Source organism: Apodemus sylvaticus, chromosome 10 (assembly GCF_947179515.1).
Source record: "Apodemus sylvaticus chromosome 10, mApoSyl1.1, whole genome shotgun sequence".
In the NCBI taxonomy this organism is placed as follows: Eukaryota; Metazoa; Chordata; class Mammalia; order Rodentia; family Muridae; genus Apodemus; species Apodemus sylvaticus.
The window spans coordinates 66,042,209-66,055,657 of record NC_067481.1 but is presented as its reverse complement, the minus strand read 5'-3'; the positions used below and the strand labels follow the sequence as shown (position 1 = coordinate 66,055,657).

Genomic DNA, 13,449 nt, shown 5'->3' with positions numbered 1-13,449 from the left:
TCTTATTATAGACTGAACTTTTTCTAGTCTGCAGTATTATCATTTTCCACTTTTTCAAGTTTCTCTTACTTCTGAAAGACTTTTGGGTTCAGACTCTATCATTTGGGTTCTTTTGGCTTCAGACTCTACCTTAGAGAAACTGACCTAAGGTTGAACTTGAGTTAACTAACACACTGGCATCTAGTACCAGTTTCCAGGTTACAGCCCCCCTCTCCATTAAGGCCTTTGTCTAACACCACTTTCCAGGTTATTCCCCAACAAATCTGTACTTCCAGGTTACAAGCCTGTCCCTAACACTTCACTTCCTAATAGCCACAGATCAGGAGGGAAACAGAAGCTATGTTTATGGTTTGGCTCCCAGCACCAGCCAATTATGTTAAAGACCATAATAGTCCCCCAATCAGATGTATACCCCCTTCTTAGATCTACAAATGCTTGCCTGAAACTGGGCTGGGTTTTCCACCTTCCTATCCTGCTGTGTCAGGGCTGGCAGGGATCCCAAGGTGGAGCATAAATAAAGAGATTCTAATGGAATTGAATGAGAATAGGCTCCTTGGTGATCTTTTGTGGGTCATGAATGCTTCTTGGCACAGCACTTCCTTCACACTGCTCTGAGAATTAGGGCACTCTCTTTTCTATAAAGAATAATTATAAAGTCAACCTCTATGTAGCCAGACTTGGGCTACATTGTGGGTTCTTTTTTTTTTTTCTTTCACCCTTCTCCACACCTCTCCTTCCTCCCTTTCAGTCCTGTAACACTATGAAAGAGGAAAAAGGGTTAGAGGGGAAAGGGGTGATGATATCATTAGACTACTTCCTGTGGATTAGGGAGGTGGAGTTCCCTGGGGCAAGTTTGAGCTTCACTGTCATGTTATCTAATTTCTTTTCATCTCTTTCTGTATGACTACTTAACAAACTGCAACAGACAGCAACCACCACCAACTGGCCAACCAGCCCCTTCTATTGAGGCCCTAGCATGTATATGCATTCTGAAAACATCCCAGAATTCCAAATGTTGCTCAGTCATAGAAACTATTTGTAGCTGGCAAAACCATGCCCTGCTAGAGCATGAGGCAAATCATAGTCACCTGCTGTAAAACAGCCCCATATCCCCATAATATTTCTGTGTTTTTCAAAGAAACCAAAATTCTCACTACACCCCCAACATTAGATTCCTTTATCCTAAAAGCTGTAAATCGCAAGTTGTGCTGTATTTAAAGCAGACTAGATGAGTTCTTTACAGAACTAATTTCATAAATATTTTCCTCTCCTCCAGCCCGATTCTCCTGAATCAAGTCACAAGTTTAATACATGAGTTATCTAAATAGACCAGCTTTCTCAGTAAACTCTGGAAAGCCCCAGAATCAAGAAATCTAGGGGAAGAGGGCTCGTGGTACTGGCCCTACCCACTACCCTCACTCAGAGTGGTGACTCCTACTCACAGCACCCCACAGAGCAGAGAAACTTGAGTCAGTAGAATTTGATAAAGTTGACCTCTTTACCACATAAGCCCCTCGGTTTGTGACTATGGTCTCTGTCACTCTATTCTACTGAACATTAAGGAGGAAAGGGTTTAGACAACCCACATGTGTGCAAATACTCACCTAGGTACACAGATGCTAGCAGAGAATATTCTCTGTAGCTGTAGCTATGCTTAGCCAAAAGGGCCTATACGTTGATGCATTTCTTAGCCAATTGCTCTAATTCCATCTGTTGGTCTCTAGCACCAACTTGCTGACTTGAAGGACTATTAATTTTTCTATTTATTTTTCCCCTCACATAATATTAAAACAAGGACACATGTGTGCAGAGTCATTAAGTGGCCAACACTTGCCTGGCTATATGAGGTCCTAGAGTCTATTCACAAAACCACAGAGAAACAATAAATGTATGTGTATTTAGAAAGAAATCAGGGAGCTCAAGATAATGTTCAGTTTATGAAGCTAAAATATAAATCCTTATATGCCAACATTTCCCCAAATTCAGTAGTAAAAGTAAAGAAATAGGAGATCACCTGCCAACTCATTAACTATATCTTCTAATTAAACAATTTACTTATGACCTTTTTCTAATGTCTAGACAACCAGACTCTTTCTTGACATAAAATTATTGATTAAAGATTTTAAAAAAGACTGATTTCCAGTGGATCTTGGGTTTTAAAAGGTGTGTGATCCTTTTCTGGGTCGAATTGGTCTAGTTGTTCTTCAAATGATTTCATCTTTATTTTAAAACCACATAGAAATTCTTGTGAACAAGAGAAAAAAGCAAAACTGTCCCAGTGTATTCCTGTCTTTTTTGGTGGGTGAGGGTTTCGAGACAGGGTTTCTCTGTGTTGCCCTGGCTGTCCTAGAACTCACTCTGTAGACCAGGCTGGCCTCGAACTCAGAAATCCGCCTGCCTCTGCCTCCCAAGTGCTGGGATTAAAGGCGTGCACCACCTCCTGCCAGCTGTATTCCTGTCTTTTGAACAAGAGATTTAGTGCCCATATTTTGCTTGCATGCCATATTAAATTATTTTTCTATCAAGGGACAAATTCTCATGGCTCCCATTTCCTGATTGGATCTGTAGGGATTGGAACACTGAGATGGCACAAGAGAACAACAAAATGAATGTGCTAATGATTCTGGTGGGTTCAGAAGATTGCCCAGGGCATGGGGGATACTGAGGGGATGCTGGCCCTGCCTCCCCAGTGGATACTGATGAACTGAGACCCCCTACAGAACTACTGGCTCCTCTGGAGAGCATCATCTTTGCAACTGCAACTTTCTGCTCTGCAAACACTGGGACCTTCAGACAGAGGGTGATGCCAAGGCAGGGATAGGCACCTTGATTTTCTCCACAGAGACTCCAACTGCAGCATCTATGTGCATCTAATTGGGAAGCCACTGCTTGTCCTGACCTCTGCAGGACCACATCTTCTGCACAGAGACATATAGTGCACTGGCCACACCCAGGTACAATGGTGAGTAGGTCCTGAATGTGGGAGCTGCTCTGAGATTTGTACTTCTCAGCTGGTTTGTTCAACAAAGACAAGTTGTAGGCTTAGCTCAGCAGTAGAGTGCTCATGTACCTTGCCTCAGCTCCTGGTGAGTGAGGAGGTAACTCCTAGATACTGAGTCAGGACAGTAGCAGCACAGGACACACATTATGTTGCTTAACTATTAGTGGTGCACCATTTTTTACAGGATTAGGTATAAAAGTGCTGAACGAACACAGAAAATATGAGTTTTGTTGTGTCTGAATTTTGAAACTATAGAGTTTGTGGGGAAAAGAAAAACTGATTTTTGTGAGATTAAAAGAAAAAAAGAGAGAAAATGAGATCTGAGGTGTGAATTTTATTTAGATTTTCCAACTCCACAACAGAAATAAAATGACTTAGCTACTTAGTTCTGTTGTCAATCATGATATCCAAGGATCTGAAAGGCAGTGGCCACTGTTGCTTTAGGTTCATTGGCTTGAACATATAGGACGAAAAATGATAAATTTGCAACTTGGGATTTAGAATTTCTTAAACATGTGAATATTTTGCTGGGTAACACTGGAGATAGGACTACTGAAAATTGTTGCACTGAATTATACTATTGAAAATTGTTGCACTGGATTGTTTTAAGACTTCAATTTTTCTTTAATGAGTAGTAGAATCTGATTGTCCATTCCAAAATATTTTTTTCTCTGATCACAAAGAACAAGTGTATCTCTTATGATGGTGGAAGAAAAGGAGTTAATTAATGCAAATAAACTTTTCACAATATTAGAAAAAGAAAGAAAGAAAGAAAGAAAGAAAGAAAGAAAGAAAATGTATATTGGCTCCTTGCTGGATGACCCATGTTCCCTGCTCTGAAAGTGTAATTCAGTACCTGAACCTTGGTATTGCAGTCAAACTTGGGGTAGGAGGGTAAGATCTTTAGTCTTTTAAATGATAAAATAAATTTGTTTAAAAAATTGTAATGTTGAAGTAAACTGAAATACTTCCTTCTGAATACTGTCAGACCCCTAGGATCTGGCAAAAACTCACCACTTTGACTCCAATCAAGTGCAGACATTTCCAAGATGAAGCAGTACACATGAAGACAGGGGATCCCCACTGCCTGACCCATCAGCATCCACAAGTGACTTCAGTGTGACACACTGTCTGCTCATGCTTCCAAACACACACTGTAGAGATGCTTCACAGAGAAAGGACCCCTCTGTGCAGGTGAACAGCATTGCTGATTCCAACACCATCTGTGAGCGATCTTCTTCAGTCTCCTCCTGGTCTCTCTACCTGTGACCTCAACCCATGTAGGGAGAACTCGGCTCCAATTTAGTGCCTGGCCCTATCCATGTTTCCCTCTGGAACGAGGAAGTGAAAGAGGAATATTTCTCCAAGACAAGAATACCACCCTGCTGTGAGGATGAGATAACCCATGAGTAACTGCCTGCTCTGTGTCCAGGATGTGATTGGCTCAGGCTACCCCAGCATAGGAAACTCTGCTTGGTGCATGGAAAGGTATCTAATTTAGTTTAATGTCACTGACACACATAATGTCCTTTTTGTAGATCAAGGAATTTAAGATTCCTTATAGATAAAGGAATTTAAACATGGACCCAGAAGAAAAACTGAAGGGCAATCTTATTTTATTAGAGTTTAAGACACCAAAGGGCAGGAACACTGGAGATCCTAGAATTTTCTGGGAAGAGACAGGATCAGAAGGAAGGGGGGAAGAAGGGAGGGAGGGAGGGAGGTAGAGAAAGGCAAACAAGATTTTTGCATTAGAGGTTATCAAAACAATGGGCTCAGCAGTGATTCTCAGCAGCTGCTTGCATTGGAGTTGAAGGCTTTGATAAAGAGCAAGAATAGATTTTGGCATGTACCTGGAAAGAGGAAATAGAGGGGAAAACACCCTACTCTTTCTGAGTAGGCAGGCCAAGCAGGGAGGGTCTGTAAGCAGCTGTTCTGGGAGAGGGCTCTAGGGTCTGGAAGGGCGTTTCTTACTGAAGGGACAACTGCCTGCATCCTCTTATCATGTCCTATGAGGAGTGTTGTTTTCTTTCAACTTTTGGCTTGTGTCTTCCTGAGGGTGAAATAAGATTTTGTTCCTTGTCTTTGGAGGTCTCAGCTTTGTCCAGACAAGCAGAAGCTCCTGGTGTCTACACGAAAGTGTGTTATCAACAACTAAGTAAGCCATTTGTAGAGTGGCTTACTGACTGATAATGCTATTGGTCTCAGAGGAATTCACTGTGTTAGTGTTCACATGTCTCAGGGAGGTGTCCAGATGTCTGAGGCAACCATGTCTGTGTCAGAAAGGATCTCGTTAGCCATGGCTCAGAACATTTTGACCAAGAGGCTGGCTCAGACAGGCATATGCCTCCAATTAGTTTGGGAAGAACTGGCCGTGAATGGCTTTTTTTTTTTTTTTTTTTTTAGATTTGGTTTTTTTGGAGACAGGGTTTCTCTGTGTAGCCCTGGCTGTCCTGGAACTCACTCTGTAGACCAGGCTGGCCTCGAACTCAGAAATCCTCCTGCCTCTGCCTCCCAGAGTGATGGGATTACAGGCGTGCGCCACCACCACCCAGCCATGAACGGCTTTTTAAATTCTCTTTTTCTCTCTATCAAGGTCTATCAATAGGACACCAGTCACGCTGCTCTGGACAAGAAGTACCTATTCAGAGAGCAGAAATCCTGGACCTGAGGCTAAGCACAGCCAGGGAAAGGATGTCCCTCCAGAGTCTGATTCAGAAAGAGTAAGGGGTGTGCCCTTCCTGGAGCCTTTCAGACAGCAAAGGTGCCCTGTGCCTGTTTAATACCGGTTTCTCAGAAAGGCTAGAGCTAGTGGGAAATCCTTGTGGAGCTGCTGGCTCGAATGGTGACCTGTCTCAATTTCAGGTCTTATGCTTGTTTGGGCTTTAATATTGTTTTTGTTTTAAGGAGAGAGAAAAGAAAACTCATATTAGAGAAATCAACAGCTTAGTAGAATCAAATTTGAAATAGTGCATTATGCAAAATCTAGGCACTTTAGTAATGACCTCATTACTAGAATGCCTCACAGAGACACAAACCCAGGGATGTGAGAACCAGCTGATTTTTTTTTCTTTTTTTTTTTTTTAAAGAGCATCAGTGAAGCAGCCTCTTAACATCTGATGGCACGGAGGCCATTAGTGTTAACATTCCTCTTAAGCATGTACATAAAAAGTCACCAAATCTTCCCAAGTGAAGGTCGTTCTTGACTGTGTCAGTCAGAAGAATGGTTGTTGGGAAGGACCTCTGAACTCAGGCTGTCCTAAAAACCAGACCAAAGCCCTTCTTTGTGCTAGGATGTGTTTCTCAGTTCCCAGTATCCCTTTGGAAGCATCAGCTTGTTGCTATAGTAACTGGAAGCCATTTCAGCCACCATGTGTTCAACCTCTTTTGTCTTCCTCCCTCATCTCCACTCTCACTCTGTTGTTTAGGAAAATGCAGAGAGTTGGGGTCCTGATCTCTGAGAAACTAATGACAAGATAAAAGAATAGACTAGCATTGTATAACTCCTGGGCTGGAGGGCTAGCTCGGGGCTAAGAGCACATACAGCTCCTGCAAAGGACCTGTGTTGGGTTCCCAGCACCCGTTTCTGGAGGCTCACAACCACCTATAGTTCCAGCTCCAGCAGATCCTGTGTCCCTTTCTGGCCTCTGCAGGCATCTGCATAGAGACAGTCGGAGAAAGACAGAGACAGAGACAGAGAAAGATAGTCAGACACACACACAGACTTAGAGACAGACAGACAGATGCTTATATATGTACTTTTCTTAAACTAGAACAAATATCAGAAAGAGCACACTTGCCAAGTGAAGTATGAAATAAGAGAGATCCACTTTTATATCTTTTTACAAAACTTGTATAAAAAAACCTATGACAGGATAAGAAATGAAAGAAAATGACTTGTAGGTAAACAAAAGGTTTACAAAGAAGCAATTTTTAAACATGAGAAATATTCTTATCAATTCTTATTGATGACTGAGGGACAACAATTTAAAACATGAAGATATTGATTTATGATCACCAATAACCATGAGTTATATATTTAAGAGAAATCTGCAAATGATATGTAATACTCAGAAATATGCTATTGAATTATTTTGGAAAAATGATTTATTTCCAGGCATGGTAGTACATACCTTTAATTCTGGTGCTTGTGAGGTAGAGGCCAGCCTGGTCTTCCTAGTGAATTATAGGCCAAGCAGGGCTACAAAGTGAGACTCTGTCTCAGAGAGAAAGAGGGAGAAAGAGAGGGAGGAACAGAGGGAGAGAGAAATATATAGAGAGACAGAGAGACAGAGAGAAATCCAGACAGATAGACAGAGACAGAGAGATATTGCTTATTATTTAGTTATTTAGTTATTGTGTGTATTCTCACAATACATTTTGCTTTGTTGTATAGCTCAGGATAGCTCTGAGCTTGCTGTGTAGCCAAAGATGTCCCTGAACTCCTATTCTTCCTACTTCTGTTTCCTGACTACTGGGATGACAGTGATATGCATTTCATTTACATGATACTGGACAGTGCCTAGGATGAAACTTAGACTTCTTGAATTCTAGGTAAACATGAACCCCAGCCCCATAGTTTGTTTTCTATGTATTTGAACGTACTATATCTGGGTGGTCAAAATCTCAAGTGATGTCACATGCCTGTGCTCATTTGAATTTGGCAGTTGCTTCTTTCCCATTTATAATGCCATTGTCTATTAAATAACAATGTTATTAACTAGGAGTTATTAACTACATACTCTTTCTGCGAACCATCTGTCAATTGATGCCATGAAGATGGTCTGGAGGGTATGTATCCTCTGACTGGGGGTCAAAAAATTCAGGACAGATTCCTACACATGAGACGGATAAGAGCAAAGAGAAAATACTCAATTTTCAATCCTGTAAAAGAAACAGGTTTCTTTTATGAAAACAACATGTACAACCTTGCGGTGTGTGTACAGAGAAGTAGGGATCTCTTAAGACCTATGATGACAACTTAAGCTCTCATCAAGCACGCAAGTGTGGGTTAATGTCTCCTGCCTCTCTATGACCCCTGCAGCACTGGTGCGGGGCACGCAGGCCGCCTCAGCTTTCCTGTCTGCCAAGGAGATTAAGGGATGGACATTGGTAGAGAATTGGGTTATTTACACTCTGACCAAGACTGGGAGAGCAAGAACCTTCCTTTGCTCTGCCTTTCCTGTAACGTGCTACATAAGCAAGGGACAATGCATCTGCCATTTAGCTGTGAGGCGGGTCAACCAATCTTCTCCCAGCAGGATTCACACCTGGACCCCGGGTCTTCTCCATTTCTTCTTCTAGCTAGCAAGAAGGAAGTCTCAGTGGATCAAGGGACTTGCTTCCAAGCCTGGTGACCTGAATCTGATCCCCCAAGCTCACATGATGGAGGGAGAAAACTGATTCCTAAAAGTTGTCCTTGTACCTGCAAAGGTGAGCTAACACACACACACACACACACACACACACACACAAATGCAATTAAAAAACTTTAATTGTAATTCAATTTATTTTAAAGCAGTATTTCCTATGTACTTTGGAAAAAACACAAGCACCAGCTGCCTAGGCAGGAGGCCCAGGAACAGGTCTTATGAGCACCTGGTTTCACTGATAACCTATTGTCTCCTATGCCACTCTTCTATCCAGACATTCAAAATTCACTAAAAATAACAGTCAAAAGTACAGAATGAGTCCCATGCATCCCAAGCAAACCACAGTCCGTTTGATCCTGATGTGGTATAGTGCTTCACCTCCACATTTAAGTTCCTCTCTGCTGGGGACAATGCTCTAGGTGGATTTTGTTCTTGTCAATTTGGATAAACTTTAATATTTTATAGTAGATGCCTTTATATTTTGTGGTAGATTATAAAATTCATAATGTATAAATACAGTTTATACATTTGTAAAAATATTTAAAGATATTTCTAGGTAACACCAGTCTGTACTTAATTACCAATTTTTCAAAAATCTCTAAAGAAAAACCCAGCAAATTTATTTTCAAATACGTCTGGGTGTGAGTCATCCCTCGTGGGTTCCCCTGGGTGATGTCCACACTTCCTGTCAGCTGTGCCAGGCATCTGCTCTGGGATGATTATGCAGGGCTGTAGCTTGTGCTCTTTGTCTTTGGACAGGAGCTTGGGATTGTGGGTCTGGAGAGAATTAAAACCTGGGACACAGTTCAATTCATCTCTCACTTCATGGAATTAGAGGCAAGTCTAGAGGGAGTCAAGCAGAAATGCTATGTAGCAATTGCTGGGTTCAAAACTAACCCTGTCCCCTTTCTACCCATGGCAACTGGCCTGCCACATACATAACTCAAGTTTGATTGTTATCTGCATCTTGTAGATAACTATTGATAAGCTTTTCATAAACTTTTGATAAGCGAACACTTTTATAAGCTCTGTCCTCTCCAATCACTGTCAGTATCGATATCTTCCTCAGGTGCAGTAGAGATGGGCACAGCCAACGACAGCACCTTCAGCCATTTCATCCTTATAGGCTTCTCTGACCGGCCCCAGCTGGAGAGGGTCCTCTTCGCCATCATCCTGCCCGCCTACCTCCTCACCCTGCTGGGCAACAGCACCATCATCCTGGTGTCCAGGCTGGACCCGCACCTGCACACTCCCATGTACTTCTTCCTCACACACCTGTCCTTCCTGGACCTCAGCTTCACCAGTAGCTCCATCCCACAGCTGCTCTATAACCTCAGTGGGCCGGACAAGACCATCAGCTATGTGGGCTGTGCTCTGCAGCTGGTCCTGTTCCTGGGCTTGGGGGGTGTGGAGTGCCTGTTACTGGCTGTCATGGCCTATGACCGCTTTGTGGCGGTCTGCAAGCCCCTGCACTACATGGTCATCATGAGCCCCAGGCTCTGTGTGGGCCTGGTCTCAGTGGCCTGGAGCTGTGGGGTGGCCAACTCCTTGGCTATGTCTCCGGTGACCCTCAGCCTACCCCGCTGCGGGCACCGAAGAGTGGACCACTTCCTCTGCGAGATGCCAGCTCTCATCAGGATGGCCTGTGTCAACACTGCTGCAGTGGAAGGCACTGTCTTTGTCCTGGCGATAGGCATCGTGCTGTCGCCCCTGGTGTTCATCTTGGTCTCCTATGGCTGCATCGTGAGAGCCGTGCTGCAAATCCGCTCTGCTGCGGGACGGCAGAAGGCATTCAACACCTGTGGCTCGCACCTCACCGTGGTCTCACTTTTCTATGGGAATATCATCTACATGTACATGCAGCCGGGAAACAGCTCCTCTCAGGACCAGGGCAAGTTCCTCACCCTCTTCTACAACATTGTCACCCCTCTCCTCAACCCTCTCATCTACACGCTCAGGAACAAGGAGGTGAAGGGGGCTCTCAGAAGGCTGCTGCTGGGCAGCCGAGAGGCAGGGCAAGTAAGGGCTGGTTCCAGAAGCACCAGAGGGAAGCTGTCCTGGTGAGGATGGCAACGAATACTGAGAGAATTTGCAAACCCTCAGGCAAGCATTTTATTGAGAAGGAAAGGGGGGCAGAGAAAATACTCTGCAGTGATTTGGGAAAAATTCTGACTGTCTTGCAACAGAGAACACAGGCATGGTACTGGATTTGTGAAGGGCTTTGGGATTTGGTAGTCATGAGGATGGTGTGTGTTTTAAATTCCTTCCTTATGGTTAAAGCAAACTTCCCCATGAAAGATGCAGATCTGACGGTTTGTCCCTAGGCTGGTGTAGTGTCATCCTGTACATGGTGAGATGTGCTCTCTTTCAAAGTAAGGTGAGGAGGGGAAACAGGTGGTTCCTGTGTACTTTTTACATCAGCAGCATTAGGGAAGAGTGGCTGTGGGTAGCTGGCCTCTCAGTTAAGGCGTATGCATCTACGCTCTCTTGTCCCCATGTATGTCCCTATTTTGATATCTGGGGTAGGGCATCGCTGGCCTGGATGTTACTCCATGTAAGGCCTTCCTTGGGTAGCATCGGCAGCACTGGATCTGATCAACACTAGTGGAAAGCTCTTCACTTAGTTGCATTCTCTGGGATTTCTATAATCCTGTGTGAGGTCCCAAATCATCTGCTTTGTGAATGAACTGAACACTACATGTTTCCCAAACATTCTACCCTGTGATGAACCACGAATCAACACAGAGTATTCCCACTCATCTCCTCTGTCAGCATGAGTTGGTTTAGAATCCAGGAGACCAAGGGACACCTCAGAGTGGGTCAGAGAGGGTGTTTGTAAAGCATTAACTGAGGGGAAAGACCCACCCCGAACGTGACCCAGACGGTTAACAAGACTCAAAAATAGTACTCCATTGTGTATATATACCACCACATCTTTTGCACCCAGATATCCCTCAACAGAAGAGTGGATGCAAAAAATGTGGTATATATACACAATGGAGTAGTATTCAGCCATTAGAAACAATGAATTCATGAAATTCTTGGGCAAATGGATGGAGCTGGGGAACGTCATACTAAGTGAGGTAATCCAGACTCAAAAGGTGAATCATGGTATGCACTCACTAATAAGTGGATATTAACCTAGAAAACTGGAATACCCAAAACATAATCCACACATCAAATGAGGTACAAGAAGAACGGAGGAGTGGCCCCTTGTTCTGGAAAGACTCAGTGAAGCAGTATTGAACAAAATCAGAACAGGGAAGTGGGAAGGGTTGGGTGGGAAAACAGGGGGAGGGAAGGGGACTGATGGGACTTTCAGGGAGTAGGGGTTCAGAAAAGGGGAAATCATTTGAAATGTAAATAAATATATCAATAAATTAAAAAAAAACAAGACTCAAAAAGAAGAAACTAGCAGTAAGCCACATCTCCCTGCTGTTCCCAGGCTGCCATGAGGTGAGGAGCAGCTCTGCTGGCTCCACCTTCCTGACAAGATGGACAGAACCATTGGAGCCCCTGAGCCTGAGGCTGTTACTTCTTCACCAAAGCTAAGTGACTTAGTCTCATCAATGAAGCAGTAACTAATGTAACAGCAAAGGTAACTAATGTAACAGCAGAGGTAATTTCCCACCAGCTTGTAACCTGGAGCCAAGTAGGACACAAAGTTTCTTAGAAATGTATCTCATTGACCTCTTTTTAAATTTCTTTCTGATTACTTTTATTTAGTGTGTGTGTGTGTGTGTGTGTGTGTGTGTGTGTGTGTGTGTAAGTGTGTAGACTGGTATGTTTCACAGTGCATGTACGGACAGCAGAGGACAACTGAAAGGGTTGGTTAGCTCAGAAACTTTGGAAAGGTCATGGAACACTTGCCCCTCCCAGAAGGGAGAAGCTAAATCAATCACATTGTATCTAATGGCGGCTGCCCGGAGAACTGTGTAAAGGCCCACACAGCCTGCTGAGCATGGTCGTTCTCTCCCCATGTGACCCCAGCATGCTGGAGTAAATAAAATTCCTCTTGTTTTTACATAGATTCTCGTCTCCATGTTGCTTACTCAGGGGGTCTCCAGTAAAGTTAAGGCTCTCCTAGTCTTACACAACTTTGTAGGAGTTGGTTCTCTCCTTTAACCATACAGGTCCAGAAGATCCACATCAAGTCAAGAGATTTGGAAACAAGCACCACCTTTACCCACTGAGCCACCTTGCCAACCCTGCTTTTTAATTTCTTAATCACATGCTAAGTGTTTTATTCATATGAACATATTTTCTCTTCATGACCACCATGCAGCACTGACTTTCACATAGTTCAGTGTTTTATGTTTCCAATATTCAAACCAAAGCGTTTTGTGGAAATATATTGGTTCTTTGTCTTTACAATCCAACCTTTGACTTGACCCACTACACCCCATGTCTGCCATAAGATTCTGCATGAACAAAAAAAGCTGAACTAAGATAACAACATGGGGCATTATACTTCACTATTAGACTTGTTTTCATTTTCTGAGAAAGCCTCCATGTGTAGTAAATCTCTACCAGGCTCTCCTATTGTTAAATCTCAGTGTTGTTTTGTGGCTGACCTAACTATGTTGATTCCCACACTAGATTCAGAACTGAAGACAAAACCTGACATATACTGCCCCCAATCCAAGATACCCAAGACCCCAATGCAATGAGGTCTTGCTTCATTGCAGGCAGCTGTGATTCTATTGCCAAAACTCCAGCACGAAAGGCAGGGGAGACTCCTTTTTTGTTTTCCTCCAGGAAAACCATGCAACTTTTCTTCCAGGACAAAGCTGATTGTGATGAGCCTCTGCCAGGCTCCTCATTGTGAGCCCTTGCTGTGTATGGGCACACTCTGTCTTCACAGATCCTCTAGTAATGGCTGTGCCCCCAGAGATCAGGGAACACAGGCTCATCTCTCAGCAGACCCTCTACTCTAATTGGAAACTTCTTGGGCTACACCTCAGCAAAGGAAGTGTACAAAAGAAACATAAGCCCCTCTGTCTTCTAAATAATAGGTTTGGCTAAGATAACATGAAACATCCAATCAGGAGAACACGGAAAGTGAGCAGCTACTTA

General features: G+C 43.4%; 1 protein-coding gene across 1 annotated transcript; it reads left to right on the top strand.

Annotated features, from left to right (window-relative positions):
* Positions 1-5,459: 5,459 nt before the first annotated feature.
* LOC127695528 (olfactory receptor 2W3-like) lies at positions 5,460-12,380 on the top strand. The gene is made up of 3 exons (XM_052197749.1): positions 5,460-5,724; positions 8,306-8,434; positions 9,443-12,380. The coding sequence occupies exon 3, from the start codon at positions 9,454-9,456 to the stop codon at positions 10,435-10,437; it is 984 nt and encodes a 327-aa protein (XP_052053709.1). The 5' UTR covers positions 5,460-5,724; positions 8,306-8,434; positions 9,443-9,453; the 3' UTR covers positions 10,438-12,380.
* Positions 12,381-13,449: the final 1,069 nt, after the last annotated feature.

Bases quoted from the DNA above. Each gene is read 5' to 3' on its own strand.
- LOC127695528 (XM_052197749.1), top strand. From the start codon at position 9,454: ATGGGCACAGCCAACGACAGCACCTTCAGCCATTTCATCCTTATAGGC.